The sequence below is a fragment of the Sinohyriopsis cumingii genome, chromosome 9, assembly GCF_028554795.1.
Source record: "Sinohyriopsis cumingii isolate HCF-2022 chromosome 9, ASM2855479v2, whole genome shotgun sequence".
NCBI lineage: Eukaryota > Metazoa > Mollusca > Bivalvia > Unionida > Unionidae > Sinohyriopsis > Sinohyriopsis cumingii.
In genome coordinates this window covers 26,939,419-26,966,455 of record NC_142969.1, presented here as the reverse complement: position 1 = coordinate 26,966,455, position 27,037 = coordinate 26,939,419, and the positions used below count along the sequence as shown (strand labels likewise).

The 27,037-nt window shown below is 35.6% G+C and overlaps 1 protein-coding gene across 5 annotated transcripts in view; it reads right to left on the bottom strand.

Annotated features, from left to right (window-relative positions):
- The window catches only part of LOC149791443 (diacylglycerol kinase beta-like), a 264,102-nt gene that overhangs the window by 134,592 nt on the left and 102,473 nt on the right, over positions 1–27,037 (bottom strand). For all 5 annotated transcript variants that reach the window (XM_089969976.1, XM_089969977.1, XM_089969978.1 and 2 more), the window contains exons 6-7: positions 7,462–7,665; positions 5,314–5,363 (exon numbers count right to left, since the gene is read on the bottom strand). In XM_089969976.1, the coding sequence (XP_089826102.1) occupies positions 5,314–5,363; positions 7,462–7,665 (254 nt within the window). The remainder of the gene's footprint in view (positions 1–5,313; positions 5,364–7,461; positions 7,666–27,037) is intronic.

Sequence of the window (27,037 nt, the reverse complement as noted above, 5' to 3'; positions counted from 1 at the left end):
TCTGATGGTTCATCTATAGCACACAGAAACCCTCTGATGGTAATCTATAGTACACAAAGAAACCCTCTGATGGCAATGTATAACACATACAGAAACCCTCTGATGATACATCAATAGCACACACAGAAACACTGATGATACATCTATAGCATACATAGAAACCCTCTGATGGTAGTCATAGCACATACAGAAACCCTCTGATGGTTCATCAGAGGGTTTCTGTATGTGCTATAGATTACATACATAGAAACCCTCTGTTGGTACACCTACAGCACACAAAGAAACTCCCTGATGGTAATCTATAGCACACAAAGAAACCCTCTGATGGCAATGCATAACACATACAGAAACCCTCTGATGGTAATCTATAGCACATACAGAAACCCACTGATGGTACATCTATAGCATACATAGAAACCCTCTGATGGTACACCTATAGCACACAAAGAAACCCTCTGATGGTAATCTATAGCACTTACAGAAACCCTCTAATGGTACATCTATAGCACATAAAGAAACCCTTTGATGGTAATCTATAGCACATACAGAAACCCTCTGATTGTAATCTATAGCATATATAGAAACCCTCTGATGGTACATCTATAGCACATACAGAAACCCTCTGATGGTAATCTATAGCACATACAGAAACCCTCTGATGATACACCTATAGCACATAGAGAAACCCTCTGATGGTAATCTATAGGACACACAGGAAACCCTCTGATGGTAATCCATAGCACATACAGAAACCCTCTGATGGTACACCTATAGCACATACAGAAACCCTCTGATGGTAATCTATAGGACACACAGAAGCCCTCTGATAGTAATCTATAGCACATATAGAAACCCTCTGATAGTACATCTATAGCACAAATATAAACCCTCTGATGGTAATCTGTAGCACATACAGAAACCCTACAATGGTAATCTGTAGCACATACAGAAACCCTCTGATGGTTCATCTATAGCACACACAGAAATCTTCTGATGGTACATCGGTAGCACTTACAGAAACCCTCTGATGGTAATCTATAGCACATAAAGAAACTCTCTGATGGTACATCTATAGCACACACAGAAACCTTCTGATGGTACATCTGTAGCACACACAGAAACCCTCTGATGGTAATCTATAGCACATACAGAAACCCTCTGATGGTACATCAGAGAGTTTCTGTATGTGCTATAGATTACATACATAGAAATCCTCTGTTGGTACATCTATAGCACACACAGAAACCCTCTGACGGTACATCTACTGCACACACAGAAACCCTCTGATGGTACACATACATCACACAAATTAACCCATCTCATGGTACACAAACATCACACAAAGAAACCCTCTGATGGTACATAAACATCACACAAACATCACACAAAAGAAACCCATCTCATGGTACAAAAACATCACACAAAGAAACCCTCTGATGGTACATAAACATCTTCTAACAGTAAATAAATATCATACACAGAAACCCACTGATGGTAGATCTACAGCACTCTCACAAACCCCCTCATGGTACATAAACATCACACAAATTAACCCATCTCATGGTACACAAACATCACACAAAGAAACCCTCTGATGGTACATAAACATCACACAAAGAAACCCATCTCATGGTACATAAACATCACACAAAGAAACCCTCTGAAGGTACACTGGCATCACGCACAAAAACTGTCTGATGGACCTTTACAGCATACACTGAAACTCTCTGATGGTACATTTAATATAAAGTACCTCATTATAAAGCAGTCCCTATCATAAGGTTGATATGGTTATGGATCCAGTTTTATCATTAAGATTATCCTTAAAATATTTATAAATAAGGCAACCTCATGTATAAGGCAATCCACTTTAATGGTTCCCATGAAAAGTTATAGTGAGGGAGCATACATCTCACTACTGTATTTACCTGTATACAATGCACACCCAACTGTGAACAGAACAGACCAAGATCTGTCATCACATAATAATCCAGCAGATCTGAGTCTGCAATTTTCACTGGAAATCACAGATGGTACACACAAAACAGAGACAGATCTTCCATTGCAAAACAGACCTGCAGATCTGAGTTTGTAATATTTGCCGGAAAGCATAGACTGGACAAATAATGTAGATTTAGATCTCAAATCCCATAATACACCAGCAGATCTGAGTCTGCGATTTTCACTGGAAATCACAGATGTGATAAACAGTGAGGATCCAGATTTGCCATCCCATAATACACTAGCAGATCAGTTTGAGATATTAAACTGAAATCAAAGATGGGACAATAAAGCAATCATAACATGGGGTAATTTAGAACTACATGAGTCCCTCTAATGGGCCGACAATCTACTGGCTAAAATGAATTTCCAAAAATTAAAACTAAGACCATTTCTTCTTTTTAACTAATGAGTGCTGAAACCATCTTTGATATTCTTTAGAAATAACAAAAGCTTCAAACTTGATGTTGCTGTGGACATCATGTATATCAGATGGGCATTAGGTTTATCATAAGAAGTGTTCTGGTGGAAAGCCCATTTTGATATGACTTTTGTTTTAGTGAGTCATGACAACAACTTTTACATGATTGGCATCACAGATGCCATATCAGATATTAGACTGGCATCAGTTCCATTAAGTAGCAACTGGAAATCAAAAGAAGTCTTTTGGTGAAAGCACAATGTCAATTTGACCAGCCATCTTGAAGAAGTAGTGACAAGAACATTTTCAAGATAGCCCCTGTGGCAGTCATATCTTAAGTCAGATCAGCACCATTTACATTTATAACCAAATAGACAACACAAGAAATCTTTCAGTAATCCCATGCTGATATGACTATTCATTTGGGGTGAAATAGTGATAAGAGTTTCAAGATGGCCACTGCCATGGCCATATTAAACAAAAAATCTGTACCATTTTCATTCACGATCACCTATATATCATAAGAAGTCTTCTGGTGAAAACCCATGTCAATATGACTTTCTGTTCTGGAGAAGGAACAATAGCAAGATTTTTAAGATGGCCACTGTGGTAGCCATATTGGAGAGTAAATCATACCAGTTTGATTAGGATAAATCTATGACCAGACTGCCTGTGATCATTATCAGCCTAGTGTGTCACAAGTTTTTCTTCCTGAGATTTGAATTTCTCATGCTTGAGTAATCATTCCATTCTAAAATTTATTTTGGACACTCAAGTCACCATAATTTTCCAATATAAACTACTTGGGAAACAAATGCAACAGTGTTTTTGCTCAAGATTTATTTTTTCTTCTGTACATTTTCTATCATTGATCACTGACCATATGTTCCAAATGGGAAGTCAGGCTAATCAAAATTAGTAAGGCATTTCTGTCAGCCAATGAAACTGATTGTCTCAAGTTTTCTTGGCAATAAGCACATTCTATTCAGTAAGCTTGGGTGCACTTGATTCAGTCTGAAATCAACTAAAATTATCTTTTATCTTTACTTTGTACTGTGTTTTTGTGTGTCCTACAATGCCTTGGAAGGAACTGTTTTTTATATATACCAAAGATGAAAAATATGGGCCACTCCTTCAAGGACAGCCCTTTATGTCTGGACTTGGCAAAACCTCTCTTCCTCTCATACTGAGCAGGTAAAAATTGGCTGGGCTAAGTACCATATGCACCTGCTTATGAGTCAAGTCAAACTGCAAACAAAAAAGATCCTAATCAGCCATAACATAATGTGCCTGGAGATCAGGGTCTATGTTGTTTGTCCTACTGATTACTCCTAACAAACTGCACTACACAGCACATTATGCAGCAGATCTGGGTCTATGCAGTTTGCAGTTGGACTCAACTTATAAGAGAGTATATATGGTAAAACTTCATTGCCTTCTCATACCTGGGCTGAGTATAAGCAGCACTGTATCATAAGAATGAATCTGTGTGCATTGGGACCATTTAAATAACAAAATTGCGATATTTTTTGGTCGGTGTATAGTGTTACACCTGCCCCAAGTCAGTACTATTTCAAGACTGCAACTTTGATGATCCTTTATCAAGCCAAAGGGAAGGTGCCTGCATATATTTATTTATGTAATTACTTTTTACAAGCAAAATTTTGCTAACTTACATTTGAAAAAACTATGCACCTCTGCTGACTGGCAGCAATTTTCACAACAGGCACCATTATAATCCATTGACAGATCTCAAATATTCATACAATCAGCTGATTGATCAAATTTTAATTGGAGTCTAGACTATAATCTCTTCTTTGACTTGTACCCTTGAGTAGTTGTCTCCCTTGAGTAATTCTCTACAAAATGAAGGTCTGACTAATGCTGATTACTAAGTACAAAGTTGGATGAAATTGCTCCCTACCTCAATCATAACTATCATGGCTGAGATCTTACAGTGTAGCACTGCAAATGACCAGACAAAATTAAAACAATTATGATATTCTCAGTCTCTCACAGGTCAAAATCACATCCTGTCATAGCTTGTTGAAAAGGAAAATTGATCAATAATAATAACAATAATGATAATAATAATAATAATAATAATAATAATAATAATAATAATAATAATATTAAAAATGACTTTAAAGAAATCTCAATTTTAGCAACGGAGTAAATCATGCAGTTGAGATGATTACTATTCTGGCGGGGAAAAAACCAGGACATGAAACTGTTGCAAATCACTCCAGGAACAAGTCATCTGAAATTTGTTTCCTGAGCCCTGCTATGTGCATCAGAACTTGTTGCTAAGTTACCGATCCATCCTGATAAAATGCTGAAGTTACATAAATAAACTTTCAGAAATTAGCAATGACAGTAAAACCCTCGAAAGAAAAAGACTGTTTCAAGCCATTACACATATGGCAAATTTGGAAGCTGAAGCCCACTGTCAAGATATCAGTGCAAGCCTGCATTATGTTGTGCAGTTCATCTGAAATCAGTGCAAGCCTGCATTATGTTGTGTAATTCATTATACACCAATGTAATCAGAATTCATAAAATTTGCAAAAAAATACAACATATGCAAACAATGCTTTTAAAATTCTGATCCAACCTGTAGGAGCAGGGCATCAAAGATAGCACAGGAGTGAAAAGCCTCAAGCACATCTGCAGATTTCTCTCCTTCTTTAAAAATCTTGAGAAACTTGACAAGATGGTATTAGAGATGCATGTGTTTTACTGACAATTCAAACTTAATGATGGATGAATAATGCCTAATGGACCCTACATGTGTATTTTCCATCCCCTAAAGACTCTAAGTGGATCCCCTCAAAACTTACTGCAATAACTTGGAATTGACAATGAATTGATGGGTGTGTATGAGTACTCACACTTGAGTCAAGGAGCCCATTGCCATCTGTGTCATACAAGCGGAACATAACTGAAAGTGAAAGGTGCAGCAAAATAAATGATACAGTGAACAGTGATTCGTAAAATTAAATGTACTTAGGTGGGACATTAATGGGAGAGATCCAGATAAACTACTGTCACAAAATGCATTGTCTAATATGCAGTATTCCCTCACTAAAAAGCTCTTCATTATAATACGATTCCTTTTATAAGGTGGGCATGATCAAAGATCACATTTTATTATATAATGGTACTATTATGCACAAAATAATTCAATATCAGGTGTCAACACCTGTAAAGCAGTCCACTGTTATGGTTTCCATGAAAACCATAACACCATAGTGAGGGTGTTTAGAACATACACAAGCTTTACAAGTTGAACAAGTGGGAACAAATTGATCCTGAGATTTAGAAGTATTTTTCAAGTGCTACTGCACTTAAATTTATAGGCAACCTTAGGACACATCGCATGATGATGTTGCAGCTGAGAAGGGCTTTTTACAAAATGCAGTTTATATAGCAAACTCAAACTTTGTATTTTAAAGATTTACCTTTTTCTTGCCCTTATTTTTGTTTTGCATGCATTTTTAGGATACTTAAAATTAATCTGCAGTATATAGTCATAACTGTGCTGAGATGTCATTAAAACTTATAAACTGTACTTGCATATGTACTTAATGACTGTGGTGAGATGTAATTAGAACCTATAAAATGTACTTACGTATGAACATAAAAACTGTGCTTAAATGTCATTACACCCTATAAACTGTACTTTGTACATAATGACTATGCTGAAATGTCATTACACCCTATAAACTGTACTTATGTGTGTACATAATGACTGTGCTGAAATGTCATTACACCTTATAAACTGTACTTACATATGTACATAATGACTGTGCTGAAATGTCATTAAATCCTATAAACTGTACTTATGTGTGTACATAATGATTGTGCCAAGATGTAAGTAGAACCTATGCACTGTAGTTACATATGTACATAATGACTGTGCTGAGATGTCATTAAATTCTATAAACTGTACTTACACATGTACATAAGGATTGTGCTGAGAAATAATTAAAATCTATCAACTGTACTTACATATGTACAATGTACATAATGACTGACTGTGTCAAAATGTCTCATTAAATCCTATAGTGTACTTCAATACCATATGCACATACTGACCAATGTTATTTCATTAAATTCACTAAATATATTAGGATGAACTAAAATCAAACTGAGATCAATACCGATCAATAGGATGAACTAAAATCAAACTGAGATCAATACCAATCAATAGGATGAACTAAAATCAAACTGAGATCAATACCGATCAATAGGATGAACTAAAATTACCTGATAAATAATTCAAGAAAAAAAAAAGAAAAAAAAGGAAGAAGTGCAGTACCCTGTCTCTTTTTCCTTGTTTTCTTTTATTAACTGAATCCAATGAACACCAACTTTTGGAACAATAATTTGTACTAGTGCAAATCAAAGGTAAATACATTGGAATTCATCTTCAATTTGTATGAAATTAAGTATCTAAGGAACAAGTCAGTGAGATACAAACACCCTTCCATCCCTAACGTTGCAAACCCGTGCTTTAAAACATGTCAAACCAAATCAGTACCTTGGTAAATGAAGCCTCAAATGTATGTCACAATGACCTGCTTTTGAGAGAAGAATGTTATAATAATCATGATAACTCTGCACATGGAGCAATGGTAACTCAGTAGGGTGTGTACTTGTGAAAGTCACTTAGCTCCCTTTTCCCTCTTCATGATATGGTCAATAATGTGTTAAAAGTACCATTTAAAAAAAGAAAGTACACCCATCTGCACAAAGATGCCTGAGTCTGTACCCAACACTGACCTAAATACAAACTGGATTATACTGAATTGTGAAATGTAAATCATAGTGACCTATCTTTCAGCAAGTGGGTATTGACCACTGTGTATTAAACTTTAAAGCAGGATGTAATTAGTCTGATTCACATAACTGCTCTATTGAAAATTTCAACTTTATTCCTAAGGCTTACCCAATGACAAAGTCTATGAAATATGCTACAATCAAAGAAAAGAAAAAAAATTTGAATCAAACTTTCTTTTTAAAATATAAAAACTTACATTCAAGTTTGTCCTCTGCCCTTCCTGCTTCTAGCAATGAGAGGTAACACACAAGCTCTTTCAGGTATATCCGCCCCGTCTTAAGATCTAAACTATTGGAACGATTCAAATTATATGCTTTAATTTCCACATTGTGGCCACTCTTTAAAAGAGATGGATTTGATTGGCGGATCCAGGGGTCACCAGACTCCACAGCAGGTTTCCCTGAAAGAAAGAAAGAATGAATGAATGAATGAATGAATGAATGAATGAATGAATGAATGTATGAATGAATGAACAAATGAATGAATCAATCAATCAGTGAGTGCTTTGTGTTGAACAGCACCTCACCATGGTTCATGCAAATATTTTTGCTCAGGAAATTGAAGTATATTTCACGGGCAAATTCTGACTTCAAAAACCATCATTATCTGCATCTACTTAGGAAAAAAGTGTTTAGTCCCAAAAAATTCAGATTAAAGTATTCATTCTTTGACAAGAACTCATTTGTCTTAAACTAGGCTTAGGTGAAGACACTGTAGCTGAGAAGGATTGGGGAATAAGAATAGTATATTCATTTTAACACTAATAGATGGTTACACAGTCAACACAGCATCCATTCATTTTAATGCTATAAGGTGGTTACCCAGTCAACACAGCATCCATTCATGTTAATACTATGAGATGGTTACCCAGTCATCACAGCATCCATTCATTTTAACACTGAGGTGGTTACCCAGTCAACACAGCATCCATTCATGTTAACATGAGGTGGTTACCCAGTCAACACAGCATCCATTCAAGTTAACACTATAAGGTGGTTACCCAGTCAACACAGCATCCAGTCATTTTAACACTATAAGGTGGTTACCCAGTCAACACAGCATCCATTCAAGTTAACACTATAAGGTGGTTACCCAGTCAACACAGCATCCAGTCATTTTAACACTATAAGGTGGTTACCCAGTCAACACAGCATCAAGTCATTTTAACACTATAAGGTGGTTACCCAGTCAACACAGAGTCCATTCATGTTTACACTATAAGGTGGTTACCCTGTCATTACAGGATCCTTTCATGTTAACACTATGAGGTGATTACCCAGTCAACACAGTATCCATGCATGTTAACACTATGAGGTGGTCACCCAGTCAACACAGCATCCATTCATGTTAACACCATAAGGTGGTTACCCAGTCAACACAGCATCCATTCATGTTAACACCATGAGGTTGTCACAATGACAGAGTACTAATGAGCACATAACTGGCCAATTTGGAAATCATACTAAACATGTTACTTACCGTAAACAGAAATTTAATTCCAGGAAGACTGCCTTTTGTAATTTGTTTGAATAGATCTCTTTTTTTTAATTGATGTTTATACCAGTAAATTAATGTTTTCCAATGAAATTCATTAGTTTTCAAATTCAAGAACTTTTAAAGACTACTGAGCCTTTTCAAGCACTTTTTGAATAATTTTGGAGCCAATCTCATATTCAATCACTTTTCCAAGTAACCACTTAAATTTTGATGTGTTAGGATTGTGCAAACCCTGATATAGTGAAGTGCTTTAAACAGGAACATGCCCAAGCATCCAATCTGACCTGATCTGGGCAGGATTCAAATCCATACCCTTCTGGTCCCATGCCAACCCTTAAGATACTACAGCTCTGAATGACTGAATTCGTGAATACTGAGTAATGCATGAATGAATATGACACTTAACTAAAACAAATGAGAACTGCCAATATAAAGACACTCAAAACAATCAAGGAAATAATGAAGCTACTTGTAAAATTTGGGGGTGGGGTGCTGGGTTGGGTAGATGGAGTGGAGTATGGTTCCTTGAAAGAAATTAAATAAGTCAATATGGTGTTGACTCCTTCTATTACATCCTGAACAAATTATCAAATCTCTTCATTAATTCATCTCATTAATGTAAAAGTATTTCACTTGGGGGAAAAAGATACTGTTGCTTTGAGAAACTAAACCTTCCTCAATCCAGTTTGCATTGATTTTTCATCAAAAATAATCTGTCTGTGAGTCTATTGGAATTGTTATCTTATGCTTTGCAATTCCTGTCACAGAACCCACAGAACCAAGGGTGAAAACACGAATTACTTTTTTCCCATGAGATCATAACATTATGTCATGGTTCTACAAAAATGTTATATCTATAGTTAAAACATTGTAAACAAGTTCAAAAGTGATCAAGAAAGATAATTACTGTCAAAAGTCAAGTGTACATATATATTAAGATGTCACTAACTTTGAAAAAATTGAATGATAACAAGGAAAACTAGCACTTTTTGCAAAGGGAGTTCCTGTGTAGCATATAGTTGTGGTAGCTCAGTTGGTCAAGCATCAGACTTGTAATCTGAGGGTCACAGGTTCAGTACCTGCCCAGGTCAGCTGCCAATGTGTGTCCTCAGTAAAAGCGCTTAGTTTCCTTTTGTTTGGTAAAATATAGCCAATGATGTGTTAAAAGTGACATTTAAACAAATAAACAGAAACAAAAACTTCAGCCCACATCTTTACAGAATCCCCACTAGGCAGTATATTTGCATATTTCAGGCAAACATATTGAATAAAATTACGAAAAATCATTTTAACATGTTCAAATTATACAAAACAATTTAATTTTAAGCTTTTAGAGCCATCTAGTAAGTGTATTACTCCTGCCTTAAGCAAAATTCATCTTTTATGATGGTGTATTCCATCAATATAAATTATGCTACTGGAACATTTCATGATGGTGTATTCCATCAATATGAATTATGCTACTGGAACATTTCATGATGGTGTATTCCATCAATATAAATTATGCTACTGAAACATTTCATGATGGCATATTCCATCAATATGAATTATGCTACTGGAACATTTCATGATGGCATATTCCATCAATATAAATTATGCTACTGGAACATTTCATGATGGTGTATTCCATCAATATAAATTATGCTACTGGAACATTTCATGATGGCATATTCCATCAATATGAATTATGCTGTTGGAACATTTCATGATGGCGTATTCCATCAATATGAATTATGCTATTGGAACATTTCATGATGGTGTATTCCATCAATAAAAATTATGCTTTTGGAACATTTCATGATGGCATATTCCATCAATACCAATTATGCTTTTGGAGCATTTCATGATGGCGTATTACATCAATAGGAATTATGCTATTGGAACATTTCATGATGGCATATTCCATCAATACCAATTATGCTTTTGGAACATTTCATGATGGCGTATTACATCAATATAAATTATGCTATTGGAACATTTCATGATGGCGTATTCCATCAATACAAATTATGCTACTGGAACATTTCATGATGGCGTATTACATCAATATGAATTATGCTATTGGAACATTTCATGATGACGTATTCCATCAATATAAATTATGCTACTGGAACATTTTATGATGGCGTATTCCATCAATATGAATTATGCTATTGGAACATTTCATGATGGCGTATTTCATCAATAAGAATTATGCTATTGGAACATTCCATGATGGTGTATTCCATCAATATAAATTATGTTAATGGAACATTTCATGATGGTGTATTCCATCAATATAAATTATGCTACTGAAACATTTCATGATGGTGTATTCCATCAATATAAATTATGCTATTGAAACATTTCATGATGGTGTATTCCATCAATATAAATTATGCTAATGGAACATTTCATGATGGCGCATTTCATCAATATGAATTATGCTATTGAAATATTTCATGATGGTGTATTCCATCAATATAAATTAGAAATTGGAACATTTAGGCATTGGATCAGCTCCATCTTTACTTAAGATCATCTAGATATCATCAGAAGTCTTTGATTTGAGTGGACACCCCTCCCATGCTGATATGACCATCTGTTCAGGAGAAATAGTGATTCAAGATGACCACTGTGTATACTGAATGTCTCATCACTAGGACCAACTAGACATCATAAGAAGTTGTTTAGTAAAAACATGTTCAGATATCCATCCATCCATTTATGAGCCATAGTGATACTACCTTCTAGATGGCCACTGTTGTGGCCATATTTGACATCAAACACTACCATTTTCATTTTTGACCAACTATACCTTATAAAGGGGTCGTTTGGTGAAAACTCCTTGGCAATTTTACTCAGAGGATTATCGATAACATTTTCAAGATGGCCATTGGGGTAGCCATATTAGACATTAAGTGTCAGCATCATTTTCATCTAGTATCAACCAGATATAAAAAACAATATTCTGGTTGTTGTTGTTGTAGGGTTTAACACCATTTTTCAGCACAAGATAGGCTATGCATAGCGGCCAGTATAAATGGTGGAGGAGGAACTAGGGAAAACCCCAGAATAAACCACCGACCCACGAAAAGCTACTGGCAAGCTTTCTCATGTACCCACACTGGTTGAGCTGGAGACTCGAACCCATGCAGACAGAGGTGAGATGGCAGTGATCTGTAACGCTGAGCACTTTAGGCAACTCGGCCACTTGGGGCCCCCAATCTTCTGGTGAAAACCCCATTGCAATATTACATTTCATTCAGGAGATGTAGCGATAATGATATTTGAACACTGAACATTATATTGGCACCATTTTTATTTTGGACTAAATAGTATTCATAAGAAGTCTTTCAGTGAAAACCACAAATTGATACGACCATCCATTTAGGAGGAGTAGTGATTAAAAGATTTTCAAGATGACTACTGTAGTGGTCATACTGGATATCATTTTTTTAACTAGTAATTATAAGGGGTCTTTTTGTGAAAACTCTATGTTCATATGACCATCCATTCAGGAGTAGCAATTTTCAGTTAGGACCAATTAGAACAAAGATGAACGTGCATCTTAAATTTCATGGCAATATTCCAAGTAGTTTAGAAGTAGTGATAACAAACTTGTGCTAAGGATAGACAGATGAATGATGGCAGACAACCAATGGATGACAGCAAATGACCATCAAATAGCTCTTTTGGTCTATGACCACTAGAGCTAATAAAAAATGAATTTCTTAAAAACTTTAAAAAGATGATCAAAAAGTAGAAGATAAAATAAAAGGTAATTATGAGAAAATTCTGTAAAAAGGTACAAAATATAAGATAAGGATAAGACATATACAATTTTGTAATAAAACAACATTCCCTCAAAAGATTTTCTCTAGTGATAAATCATCATAAAGTTTCTTCATTAAGATAAAAATACTGATGTCTCGCACAGTGGACCTCAATACTCTGGTGATAAATCATCATAAAGTTTCTTCATTAAGATAAAAATACTGATGTCTCACACAGTGGACCTCAATACTCTGGTGATAAATCATCATAAAGTTTCTTCATTAAGATAAAAATACTGATGTTTCGCACAGTGGACCTCAATACTCTGGTGATAAATCATCATAAAGTTTCTTCATTAAGATAAATACATGTATACTGATGTCTCACACAGTGGACCTCAATACTCTGGTGATAAATCATCATAAAGTTTCTTCATTAAGATAAATATACTGATGTCTCGCACAGTGGACCTCAATACTCTGGTGATAAATCATCATAAAGTTTCTTCATTAAGATAAAAAATACTGATGTCTGACACAGTGGACATCAATACTCTTGTCAGTAATAAGTTCCACTGCCAGCAGACACTGGCAAGGTTTGCATGAGTCAGGTCTGTGTCTTGTACATGATCAAAACAATATGACTCATCTTTGTGATTTGTTCAATACAAGGAATGACACTCTCCAATAGAATGTTCTCTGTTGTTCTGGGTAGAGATTTCATTCCACACAATATGAAGAACATACCAATTTATATAATAAATTACGGTCAATACATTAAATTTTTCTTTTGGAAATGGTTAACTGCAGCGTAGCTTTGGTTGCTTTATCTATACTTTTATTACCTTTAATATTACTGTGACAAGGCAGAAAACCTTACAAAATAATTTTTTCAAGATTATATTAATTGTCAGATTTAAGGTTCTGATATGCTTTCCATGAGGAAGAGGAATCCAAAAAGATGATAAAAGTTGTTTTTGAAAGGTTACACTGTATAAATATGAGAACGAAATCAAGAATGAGAAATTACACATGGAAAGATAATCAAAACTGTTGACTCTGCAAGTAAAATGTTTGCATAGAGCCTTGAATGCAAATTAAAGCCAGCAAACATGCCCTAATATGGGTCAGCAAACTTGACACTTTTGCACGAGGAAGTGGCGCTGTCATTGTTCTGTCTTTATGAGGTCTGACTCATGGGCTGAGTGACATTAGAAACCATGACTACCGGTATATAGTTGCTATTTATCATTCTTGTCCAATTATGCCAGTGTGTGCAGATCAATTAACATTAAGATCAAGGCTCCTGCATGCAGATTTCCACGTTTACAGTTTTAGAATCTAAAAGAGATCTCAAGAGACAGTAGACTCAAAAGAAGTGGCAACATGCTCTCAACAAAGTCTAGTGTCCAAAATTTCTATAATGTAGGGTATTCTTGTGTCCCACTCTTCAATAATCTGAATGAGTTTTATAAGGCATTCTAGTGTCCTAATCTTTTAAAATGAAGTTAGCTTTATAGGGCAGTCAAGTGTCCCAGTCTTCTATTTGGGATGAAACTATAGGGCATTCAAGTGTCCAAATCATCTAAGATCAGATGAAGCTTTACAGGGCATTCTAGTGTCCAAATCGTCTAAAATCAGATGAAACTTTAAAGGGCAATCTAGTGTAAAAATCATCTAAATTCAGATAACACTTTATAGATAATTCTAGTGTCCTAATCTTTTAAAATGAAGTTAGCTTTATAGAGCAGTCAAGTGTCCCAGTCTTCTAAATTGGGATGAAACTATAAGGCATTCAAGTGTCTGAATCATCTAAAATCAGATGAAGCTTTACAGGGCATTCTAGTGTCCAAATCGTCTAAAATCAGATGAAACTTTAAAGGGCAATCTATTGTAAAAATCATCTAAAATCAGATAACACTTTATAGATAATTCTAGTGTCCAAATCATCTAAAATCAGATGAAGCTATATAGGTCAAACTAGTATCCAAATCATCTAAAATCAGATGAAGTTTTAAAGGGCATTCTAGTGTCCAAATCATCTAAAATCAGATGAAACTTTAAAGGGAATTCTAGAGTAAAAATCATCTAAAATCAGATGAAGCTATATAGGTCATACTAGTGACCAAATCATCTAAAATCAGATGAAACTTTATAGATCATTCTTGTGTCCAAATCATCTAAAATCAGATGAAGCTTTAAAGGGTATTCTAGTGTCCAGATCGTGTAAAATGGGATATTGGCTAATAAGACATTTTAGTGTCCAAATCATCTCAAATGTGATGAAGCTGTCGGAAATTCTCGTGTTTCAATATTATAGAATTGGATGTTGCCTTACAGCAATCTGTGTCAAAAACTTCTAAAATGATGCTTATAACCATGTAGGCAAATTTATAGCCATATGACCTAAAACCCAATATACTGAGATTTCAAGTAAGAGATATCTACCAATGGAGTACACATAACAGTTTGTAAATTGCATTGAGAATCTTATTTCATTGAATTTACATACCATATATTCTCTGTTATAAGACGAGTCTAACTGCAAACTGTACAGACCCAGATCTGCCATTGAATAATGTGCCAAAAGATCTGAATCTGTACAGTTTGAGGAGCAACACGTAGAAGAAAAAAACAGACCCTGATCTGCAGGCACATTATGCCTTGGCAGATCAGGGTCCTTCTTGTTTACAGTTTGACTTGACTTATTAGCAAGTACAGATGGTAAACAAGCACCAATACTTTGGGCCAGGAATTGAACTGATATCATCTCCTTTTATGTAACTGTAATCAGATAATTCATCAATGCTAATGATAAAAATTAGATACACTCCCCATTATTCTTATCCACTGAATTCACTACCAGATTCATGTTTTACTACAATTCAATTATTATTATTATTAAATCTACTATTACTATCACTATTACTATTAGTATTAATACTACTATTACTATTAATACTACTATCACTACTACAACCTCAACTGCTCCAGTGACCTAGTGGTTAGGTGACCGCATCAGATGCAGGCGGTCGTGGGTTTAAATCCTGGCCAGGTCATAACAAAGACATATAACAATGGTACTAACAGCTGCCTTGCTAGGTGCTCAGCATTAACACATTAACCCCTGGTGATGAGTTTACGTGGCAGGAGGTAGTAGCCTACTGCTGAGCTCTGTAGCGTCAAGGTCATGTATGATACACTAAAGTGGTGGTATTATAGAAAGGTAGACAGGTGTAGCTCTACAATGATACCAAATAATCTGGAAGTTCTAGTTGCACTACAAAATACAGAGGGAAAAACCTCATATTTTGGACCCAATTTTTTTCCACCCAAAATTCGCCTGTGGTCAGAATCTGATTTTGTGTCTGGATTTTAGACTTTTTGGTCTCAGATCTAAGGCAGACTGGTATGAAATGCAAACAGACAGATGAACCTTTGCAAAAAGTAGGATAAGATGGGCATTTGGAATAAAGAGTGGTCTCAATACGAAAATAATGAGTCCGTAAAGCAAAAGAAAAAAGAATTCCAATTTTTACCCTTCTGCTCATGCATGAGCCAAATAGCCAATAAAAACAATGTTTCTAACACAACTAGGCATTATGTTATTGGAAAATCACCTGGAAGTTGATTTATTAGGATTTCCGAAATAGCTTTCAAAATGTTTTTCCTACTCGAATTTCAGGCGAAAACAACAAAATCCTCCAGGGGTTAATGTGTTAAGAGGTTAGTGTTAGGACTGGCTGACCTGGTGTCAGGATAATGTGACTGGGTGAGATATCATGCTACATGTCTGCAGCATGATGCCCCAGTGCAAGGCATCAGTATAAACTGCCACACTGCAGACACTGAAGCAATATTACTGAATTTTTTTAAAAGCTATGTTAAAAATTCAAATCACACACACATGCTACAACAACTACTACTACTATCATTAATAATACTACTACTATTAATACTACAACTACTATTGCTATCACTAGTACTATTAATACTACTATTACCATTACAACTATTGATATCAACAGTAATACTGCTATTAATAATACAACTACTAATACTAATATTGATATTAATAACATTATTACTACTGCTACTATTATTAGATATTGGGGTTTATGGTACAACACATAATGGTTCCTGTCTGTGGTAAAAACAAGCTCTTATCATGCAAGCTGATTTTAGTGTAGAAAAAACTCCTAACATCTGGCCACTTGTTCTTCTCTCCCACACTGCCAGCTTCCCTAGATATCAGTACACTGTCCCTAAGTGAGTAATAAAACAAAATTGTTTCCATCTATAAATAGCTGTTCAATACTACAAAGGCCTTCCTGTCCAAGATAAAAGTCAATTGCTGCAATAAAGCTGATAGCCTGTTTTGGCTTCATGCTGGTAGGTCCCAAAAGCAACAGAATGTCTGCTACAGACTGATCATCATGGTTGAAAAGTGCGTTTTTACCACCTTGTTTTGTCCAGAACTCATTTATCCCTGATAGCTTGTTGGAATATGTATATTCCCCAAAATGTTTGTTGTTGGTTTAACAACACTTTTAACAAATTGTTGGCTATATCAACACAAGTAAATGAGAGCTAAGTGCCTTTCCCTAGGACATGCTGAGGCAGCCGATTTAGACTTGCCTGGTTAGGTATCTAGCCTGCGCCCACTGTATTAGGCAACTGATGCTCTACCATCCAAGCTACTGTGGCTCACTAGATTTAGTATTAATCGTACTCATTCATCCAAATGACCAATTATCATAAATCAGAAGGTTTCACTATCATTACATTTTCACAAACATATTGAATCTACAACAATATTTACTTGCTCATAAATTGAGTCCAACGGCAAAGTGTACAGACCTAAATCTGCTGCTGCAAATGCACTGGCAGATCTTGGTCTGTGCAGTTTGTTAAAAGTAATCATTAGAACAAAACAAAACAGACCCTGATCTGAAGGTGCATTATGTTACGGCAGATCAGGAACATTGCTGTTTGCAATTTGACTTGATTTATAAGTGAGTATATACAGTATTTTAGTGGAATAAAAATTTATATGAATAACTGATTCTTATATTTAGTCCATGCATTAATTTAGAAAAAAAAGATTTTATCAAATAAATGTGCCACAACAAAATTTACAAAATGTTATTCCATGCACTTAAATTCCACTGATATTCATGGCATACTATCAAATTCATGTGCATAGCCACGAGTCATGAATTTTAAATTTCAATGTATAATGGTTTATACTTGTCATCTGTGAAGAAGATAGAACCTGTTCCCCAATGCATGAATTCAAGTACCAGTACAAAAGAAAGTGTCTTATTTTTTGCAGAACAACAAAATTTGATACCCATGGAAAATATCAGATTTCTCCATAATCTGAATGTCACCCAATGCATCTGAATTAATGCATGTAGAATCATTACATATGCTAGTGTAGAATACAAAAGTTCCATTGGAAGGTGGAATTTTCAATACTGCCACCTAATAGTAAAGGAACATCTTCCCCATATTTCAGGCAATGAATCACAGATTACAAACAAAATGGCACCCTACAGGCACAGAAACAGCACAGAAAAAGAAAGAAAAAAGAATAAACTATACACTAAAATTTGTCCATATTTAGAAGGTATGTTTGCTTTACACAGTAAAGTTTGGTGTCAATTTGGAAATGAGGTTAAAATGCAGTCAGATTAGCTAACTGCTAAAACTAAAGAAATATAACAATAACAGAAAATTGTGAAGAGATAAAAATAAATCCAAGTGGCTATGCAACAATCAGACTGATATTACGACATTCTGTGCTCTCTGAGTCATGATGTGAGAACAGCCATGATGTGCTAACAGTCATGATGTGAGAACAGTCATGACGTGAGAACAGTCATGATGTGATGACAGTCATGATGTGAGAACAGCCATGACATGAGAACAGTCATGATGTGAGAACAGTCACGATGTGAGAACAGTCATGATGTGAGAACAGTCATGATGTTAAAGACTGGAAAACTGGAAAACTTTGATCATACACTTATAGCAATGTGAGCAAAATTATGTTCTACTGGTACATGACCATATATGAAAGGTGGCAATGTTGTTGTTGTTGCTGCAGCTTGTGATGTTAAGTATTCTTTAATATGTATAAAATATATGACCAACATCTCTCTCACACACACCCTGCCTGTCTCATTGGATGATAAAATGTTAGTAATAAAACAAATTTGTTATCAGCAATAAAACAGGTTCAATACCATGAAGCTACACTGTCCAATATAAAGTCAACTGAAGCAATAAATCTGATGGGATGTTTTGGCTTAATGGAGATGGATCAAAATGTCTGAAACAAGTCAACAGCAGACTTATGGTTCTGCATTTTTCTTTTGCATGTTTACCACTAATGAATGTCCAGTACTGTACCAAATACAACTGCCTGAAAGGAAGGGGTGCAAGTGGGCAATTTGTTGCTAGACAGCACATCAGCATATGAAAGACTATCCAGGGTTATGGTGATGCGAATAAGATACACAACCCAGAGACAAAATACAGCAGCCATGGTCTGTGTAATATTCAAAGCTACAAGCCACTGGTTGCAAGTGTGCGTGTTACCTACTGACTCCTCACCACGAGCAGCATGTTAATCTTCCCATTTTTTAAATAAGATTATTATCTTAAACTCATCTTTATATTTTGGCTGATAGTGCACTTTCACTCCACTTCTCATCCTGTTTAAGCACTATTTTTATAACAACAACAATCTATATACGGTATATTGATTCACAACTAAATAGTGTAAACATAAACATCACACGTTGTCAACCCAAGCAGTATTCAATTTTTATAATATATGGCAACAAACAGGTAAAATATTAACTTCACTTCATTTTAATTAACATCCTTAGTCTTTTTGTACTGCCTGCAAAGGAATGGGGCACCACACCGGTGGCTTAGTGGTTAGAGCATCTGAATCGGATGCAGGAGGTCGTGGGTTCAATCTCAGGTCAAGTCATACCAAAGACTTACAAAAATGGTACTAACAGCTGCCTTGCTAGGTGGTCAGCATTAAGAGGTTAGTGTTAGGACTAGTTGGCCTGGTGTCAGGATAATGTGGCTGGGTGGGACATCATGCTACATGTCTGCGGCATGATGCCCCAGTGCTAGACATCACTGTAACCTGCCACACTGCAGACATCGTAGCGATATGACTGAAAAATTGATAAAGCTACGTTAAAAAACCAAATCACACACACACACACACCAAAAACGTCTACGGTAATATGACTATCATATCCCCTGAAATTGTACGAACAGCAGGAATACAATCAGGAACATGAAATTTCAGATTACATTTGTCATTTGGCCATGATACTGTCCAATTATATGACAACGATCACGTGATCGGTCCTCTAACAGATGCAGTGCACAAAAATGTCTGCAGCATGATGCCCCAGTGCTAGACATCACTGTAAAATGTCAATCTGCAGACATTTTTGCGATATGACTGAAAAATTGTTAAAGCTATGTTAAAAATCCTAATCACACACACACACACATGCAAAGGAATGGTTAGACTGGAGCATCATATTTCTAGCTGTTACAGTGGCTTCAACATCAAATTTTTGTGTTAAAGATTGCAAGATCAGTAGAGTGAAGGTACATCAACATGTGGTCTGAAATGAAACTTTGGGTTTGGGGAATGTTTGTTGTTGTTGTCATATCATCATCATCATCATCATCACCATCATTGTTGTTGTTGTTATTATTATTATTATTATTATTATTATTATTCCATATGTATATCAGGCATTTGGCCATCTAATGCTCTCACACAGTGCCAGCTGTGGTGAAAGATAAAATGTTAGCAATAAAATGAATTTCTTATCATGTGTAAATTAGGTTTACTACTACAAAGACTTTACTGTCCACTGAATAGCAGCCATAAATCTGATATCAGAGGGTCTTTTGGTCTGGATGCTAGTGGATCACAATACTTTATTTATTTCAGCCAAAGACTGATGGTTTGTATGTTGTATTATTGTGACCAGTGCATGAAAGGGTGGGGGTAGGGGTGGGATGGGGGAGAGTGATATCTTGCTGGCTGATGAAAATGGCACATACGCTTATAAAAGACAGTTTAAAACTAAAGCAAATTTATTGGAATAAAGTGCCCTGCATGGAAATTCACCATGAGAACAGACAAGGCTTTTTTAGGGCAGCAAGGTTCAAGATATCTTGTGTTTGGTTTCCAGGGGCAAACAAAATGCTGACTTGGGGTTAACCTACATTGAGGTCAGGTAGTCCACTGGACTTCTGTATGAAATCATGCACTTTTCTGTACTTTGTCAAAACATACCTACAAATATAGTTTACAAAGGGGAGTGGAAGCATGGGTATGGGCAGGGGAGTGGAGGCATGGGTATGTGTAGAGGAGTGAAAGCATGGGTATGTGCAGGGGAATGGAGGCATGGGTATGTGCAGGGGAGTGGAGGCATGGGTATGGGCAGGGGAGTGGAGGCATGGGTATGTGAAGAGGAGTGAAAGCATGGGTATGTGCAGGGGAGTGGAGGCATGAGTATGTGCAGGGGAATGGAGGCATTGGTATGTTTAGGGGAGTGGAGGCATGGGTATGTGCAAGGGAGTGGATGCATGGGAATGTGCAAGGGAGTGGAGGCATTGTTATGTGCAGAAGGAGTGGATGCAGGGGAATGTGCAGGGGAGCTGTATCATTTGGCATATGGTGCTATTACATACATAAACAAAGCCTAATGTACTTTGACAGGGTTTAATTAGACTGGTTGATTAATGTATACACTATGTTAATTAGCAAGGTCATCAATGGGCTATAACCTCTGGTGAGAACCTGTCATATCTCCATCAAATACAGTTCTCTGGATATTTTATTTTAACCAAACTATGTTGCTGATTGTACAAAATCATCTATCATTAATTAAAAGCAGGTAAGTGTGGCCATGTGGTTGACACACTTGCTGCAAAACACCACAGGTCTTGGGATCAAGCACCACTAGAGGCAGAAAGCCATATTTTCTAAGGAATCTAATAGCATCATTGCAGGTATGATGATAAACAATTAGATAGGGATGTAAATGACGTTATATCGGAGTTCCTATTTGCAAGGAGACTCGCACCCTGTTGATGCAAAAACAAATCCACCTATGGATTTCAAAAAGAGTGGATGGGGTGCCTGTTGTAATTATCAAGGTTCATACTGTAACCAATATCTGTCCAAGTAAAATGAGTGCAGCAATTAAGGCAAATGTTGAGAATCAGTCATAAATTGATAATCTTTTTCTTGCAATTAAATAACCTACTTCAACTTGAACAAGCTGTTATGGATTGATGACATTCAACTTCTTTATGTTTTAATTAAATTTTTCTGCATCCACTTTTAGTGACAGTCTCCTACATTTCTTTTGGGACTGCCCCTGAATAGTCGATGAGAATCAAAATGGCTTCAAATTACAGAATAATATCAATTCTTGAAATTTCTAAATATTCCAACCTTACAAATTCACATCACTTCTTGCCCATGACAAATTAATTTTGACACGGAAAGCAAATTTTCCAGATGCAGGAAACTATGGGGAATAAAGCTCTCTGCTGCTACTACCCGTAAAAGACTTTGACTGAAGTAACAAATATATGGATAGGCAAGTAATGAATTAACCTACTCCTAACAGGTAAACATTACAAAAATCTAAAACCCTAATATCTGACATCTTATGACTGTAATAAACTAGTAATATTGTTACCGTCATCATCATTTTTGTTGTTATTGTTGATGATTAAAGTTCAATATGTATACAATAACCACTTATGGAACCATCTAGAGAGAGTATTTTATATGCAGGTGGTTTTTATAAGCAAGTAAATATATGTTTACCTGGGACCAGCAACCTGCAAACTTGGCTTTTATATCCACATGGATACTACAGATTATTATTATTGTTGTTGTTGTGTTATTGTTGTTGCTGCTGATTATTATTATTATTATTAATACTACTATTATTATTCTACCATGTGTATAATTAAATATCTGCCCTGCTGCAACCCACTGCCCCATCACCAGCCTCCCTAGGTTTAATAAAGGCTGATAACATATTAATAAAGGTTGATAACATATATGTATGGGAGTTAAATACTAAAATGGGTTCACTGTCAGAGATAAAGTCCTATGCAGCAGTAAATTAGATAAGAGGCCCAACTATCACAACATCGGCAAAGAATTGTCAGCAGCCATTTCCAGGCATCCCATTATGCCCTGAAAGATAGAAAATGGCTACACCCTGTGGCCATTTCCAGGCATCCCATTATGCCCTGAAAGATAGAAAATGGCTACACCCTGGGGCCACTGCATATCTGTATGTCTCTGTGTTTTAGTTTCATATTCAAGTTGGCTGTTTTGATTATTAGCATCACTGCTTGGTCAAAATTCCTAATTGTCAATCAAATCAGGATGCTCTTTCAGCCTCAGTTCATTGGCTGCAGTGGAAAAATGTACTGATGTGCACACTACTGTGTACTAGAGAAACCTGCCCTTCCTCATTCACAAATTTCCCAAGATAGAGGCCCTAACCCATGTTTTAAAACTTTTTCTTCCTCATTTTAATAAAATTACTATCATCATGACTAACAAGATGACCTTTGCTTGATGGGGATTAAAAATATGTAAAAAAAAGTGTTAAATAAAGGCAGCATTCTGGGACAAATTCTGAATGATCATGAAAAAGGTAGTTGTTTTTTTCTTTCTTTGTCTGTACAGTGTATGAATGCGTACAACCTGCTTGGCATGCTGAGTGGGATATTATCAGTCAAATATGATAAAATTGTGTCCAGTGGCTTTAGGAAAGAGTGTTTAGAGGTTCTTCTACTTTAATGGTATCACATGTATGAATCTGAAGGACCCTGGAACTAAAACATTTCTAACAAACTTGCTTCACAAAGAATTTTCAGCGTTTGTGCATTTGTGTTTTTATAAAATCCCAATTATCAAATTTGCTGAAATTCTGTAGCAAAGATTGTGATAAAAAGTCATTATTTTAAGGATTTTTTTTACTTTAGTAACAGCTGGCATGAATGATGGCAAATTGATAGTAATAATAATCATAATAATATTAATAATAATAATAATGAAACTATGATTATTATTATCATTATTATTTCACCCTATGAACACTATCATGTAACCACACACCTATAGCAACCTAATGCCAACTTATACCACATGTATATACCATTACGCCACCCGAATCCATCAAAGATAAGCCCACTCTTCTGCTTGTGCTGTGTTATTGTTGTCAATCACTGATCAAAGTTGGTGGGGATATGAGGCTACAATTGCACAATAAGAGCAGACTGGCTTCTGACAGACTTTCATAATGAGATAGTTAACATTCAAGACTTCAACTCATTCTTCATTTTGTTGGTACACAAATACAGTCTCATTTTTTCTGATAGAAATACATATTTTAAGAGTAAAAGCCTGCATATACCGTATATACTCGCGTATAAGCCCATTCGCGTATAAGCCGACCCCCAGACTGAACAGGTATAAACACTAAAAAGTACATGACCCGTGTATAAGCCGACCTACAACTCTGAGATATCTCAAGATGCACAAGGTAAGTTCTAAATGCATTTATTTAGGCAAAGTTATATTTTAAAAAATGTACATGTATACTTATCTCAAGGTTGGCGTGCATGATTATTAAAAAGAAATGGTATAAACTTGTTTGAAAGTAAGTTTTTTAATTTTCTGTTTTCTTATTTTTAATGCCTAATTTAGATTTGTGTATGATTTGATTGAACGATGACAATAATTTAGTATTCGCGAGTTTCTGTACCACTACCTCACCCTTTCGACTCGATTATTGTTTGTTTATGCATTATTGAATTGAATGTTTTATATCAGTGCACCAGTAATTACATTTTTACTTTGTTTGAAAATTGTAAATACCTAACTCATTAAAATGTAATCCCAGTATGACAACACAATGAACAAACAATACGGTTAGATGCTAATACCGTAAAAGCGGAGTTGTAGTTTGCTTTCATGCAAGCGACCTTACACCATACCTGTCAACTTTTACGGTGGGAGGAAAAAAAACCTCCTGATTTGTGGGGTCGCTCCACACCTACCTCCCGATATCTTAATATCTTCCGATTTTTGCAGAGAACTCCCAATTATTACATTATGTCTTCGATTTTCATTTCTTCTAAACAAGAAAAGTCCTACATGATTTGCTGTATCACCTGTGAATTATTGTTGTGATGAAATAATTACTTTACTATAAAGAATTCACTTCTTCACTAAACAGAATGTTAGGTTTAAACATTATTCATGTCAATTAATGATTTTTTTTTACCTCTACAATAATACAAAAATAAATAAACCAGAACAAAAAAGTAAACCACAACAATAAAATAGTCCACAATTAATTTCAATCCCCAGAATGATCACTACGAATGCTGTAACTCCATCTGCTATAGCACCATTCCTACAAAAGAAACTCTCACGAGTGAACACCTGGCATTTTTATACCATATATACCAATGATAATTACCATTGTTAAAGAAGGAAAGAAAATACATACCACACAGCAAATGTGTCCTCAAAAAACTAATTCAGAATACATGTTTTATAATAAACAATACTAAATGCTTTACGAGCTGACAATAAGGGAATATGGTCGGATACACAAAGAGGGGAAAATAGTTGCCACATGTACGGTACCATGAGGCCAGCTATTTTGGTACATTTTATTTCAACAAAATTCAGTATCCTGTGTAACACACAATAGTGTAGAACATGGTTTCTTTGAATTACGGCCACAAACAGTTGCATGGATAAGGATTAAAGTTCATAGGTAAGCCTTTGACCCCGTTTTACAAAACTACGGTAATCATGCTAATATTAAGGAATAATAGGCAATTACACATCAATGTACTTGTATAGTTACCGGTCTTCTGTACTTCTGTCGCAAAATGAAAGAAATTCGCAATCAACATAGGAGACACTGAAACATCAAGCTTTCCATTGTGTGGAAAGTTATGCCGTTTGCTCAGCTAAAACACAAAACTAAAATTGACTGATGTTGATCTTAGTTGAACTACATGAGAATTTTAGTCTTTATTATTACCACCCTTGGTGAACCTGTAAATTATGATAGTCATGTGCCTTGTACAATTAAACATGCATACCGTTTTAAAAATATTACCTCAATTTGTAGGACTACTTCCATCACTGAAAATGAGCAACTCATGAGTGCGTGATTCAACGTAAATGAAACAGCTATTAAGGACTAGCTGCAATGTTATCTGGAAGAATGTAATTTGGTCAAAAAAAATAAATAAAGCAAAATCTGGATCTAACATGTTTGGGAATAAATAAGGATTTAAGTGACGCTATGCACGCTTTGCTCTGTGCAAGTACTGTATATGATAATTCAGCATGGTCTCCCAGGTAAACTCAACCGGCCCATGAATTATGAAGTCTGTATTTACCTTTAACTTTGTGTTGGAGAAATCAGAAAATATGCACATGCAAAATAATAACAAAATCAATCATAGTACTGTGTAACAGTTTAATAATTGACGGGTCACTGAAAATGATTTTAGGACATGGAAAAAATTATTGTTTCATGTCCCAAGATTTACAGCCATTGCAGTAGTCAACAAAAAGACCTGAAAACTGTCAAGTTTAGACACTAGCCCGCAGATAAGCCGACCACCCTCTTTCCAGGCCTTTATTTTTTCCTAAATTATTTGGCTTATACATGAGTATATACGGTACCTGGGTAACAAAATCTCAGTGGTTTTTAACACATTAACCCCTGAAGCTTTTTGTCATTTTTGCCTAAAAATCGAGTAGGAAACACATTTTGAAAGCTATTTCTGAACAGACTTGAAAACACCAAATCCCCGGTCATCTTTCAATAACATTCTGCCTAGTGGTGTTAGAAACATCGATTTTCGTTGGCTATTTGACTCGCACATGAGCAGAAGGGTAAAAGTTGGCCTTTTTTTTTTTTTTTTTGCTAAACGGAGCCATTATTTTTGTATGGAGACCACTCTTTATTCCAACTGCCCATCTTATCCTACTTTTTGCAAAGGCTCATCTGTCTGTTTGCAGTTCATACCGGTTTGCCTTAGATCTGAGACCAAAAAGTCTAAAATCCATACACAAAATCAAATTCTGACCACGGACAAATTTTGGATAAAAAAGAGTCAGGTCCCAAAAATGAGGTTTTTCTATCTGTATTTTGTAGTGCAACTAGATATTCCAGATTATTTGGTATCATTGTAGAGCTACATCTATCTACCTTTCTATAATACCACCCACTTTATTGTATCATGCATGACCATGATGCTACAGAGCTCAGCAGTAGGCTACTACCTCCTGCCCGTAAAGTCGTTGCTAGGGGTTAATGTGTTAAACAGCATCAAGCTATGCTAAATACCCAAATGTGGATTCAATAATAGTATGATAACCATGTTCTAGAAGTT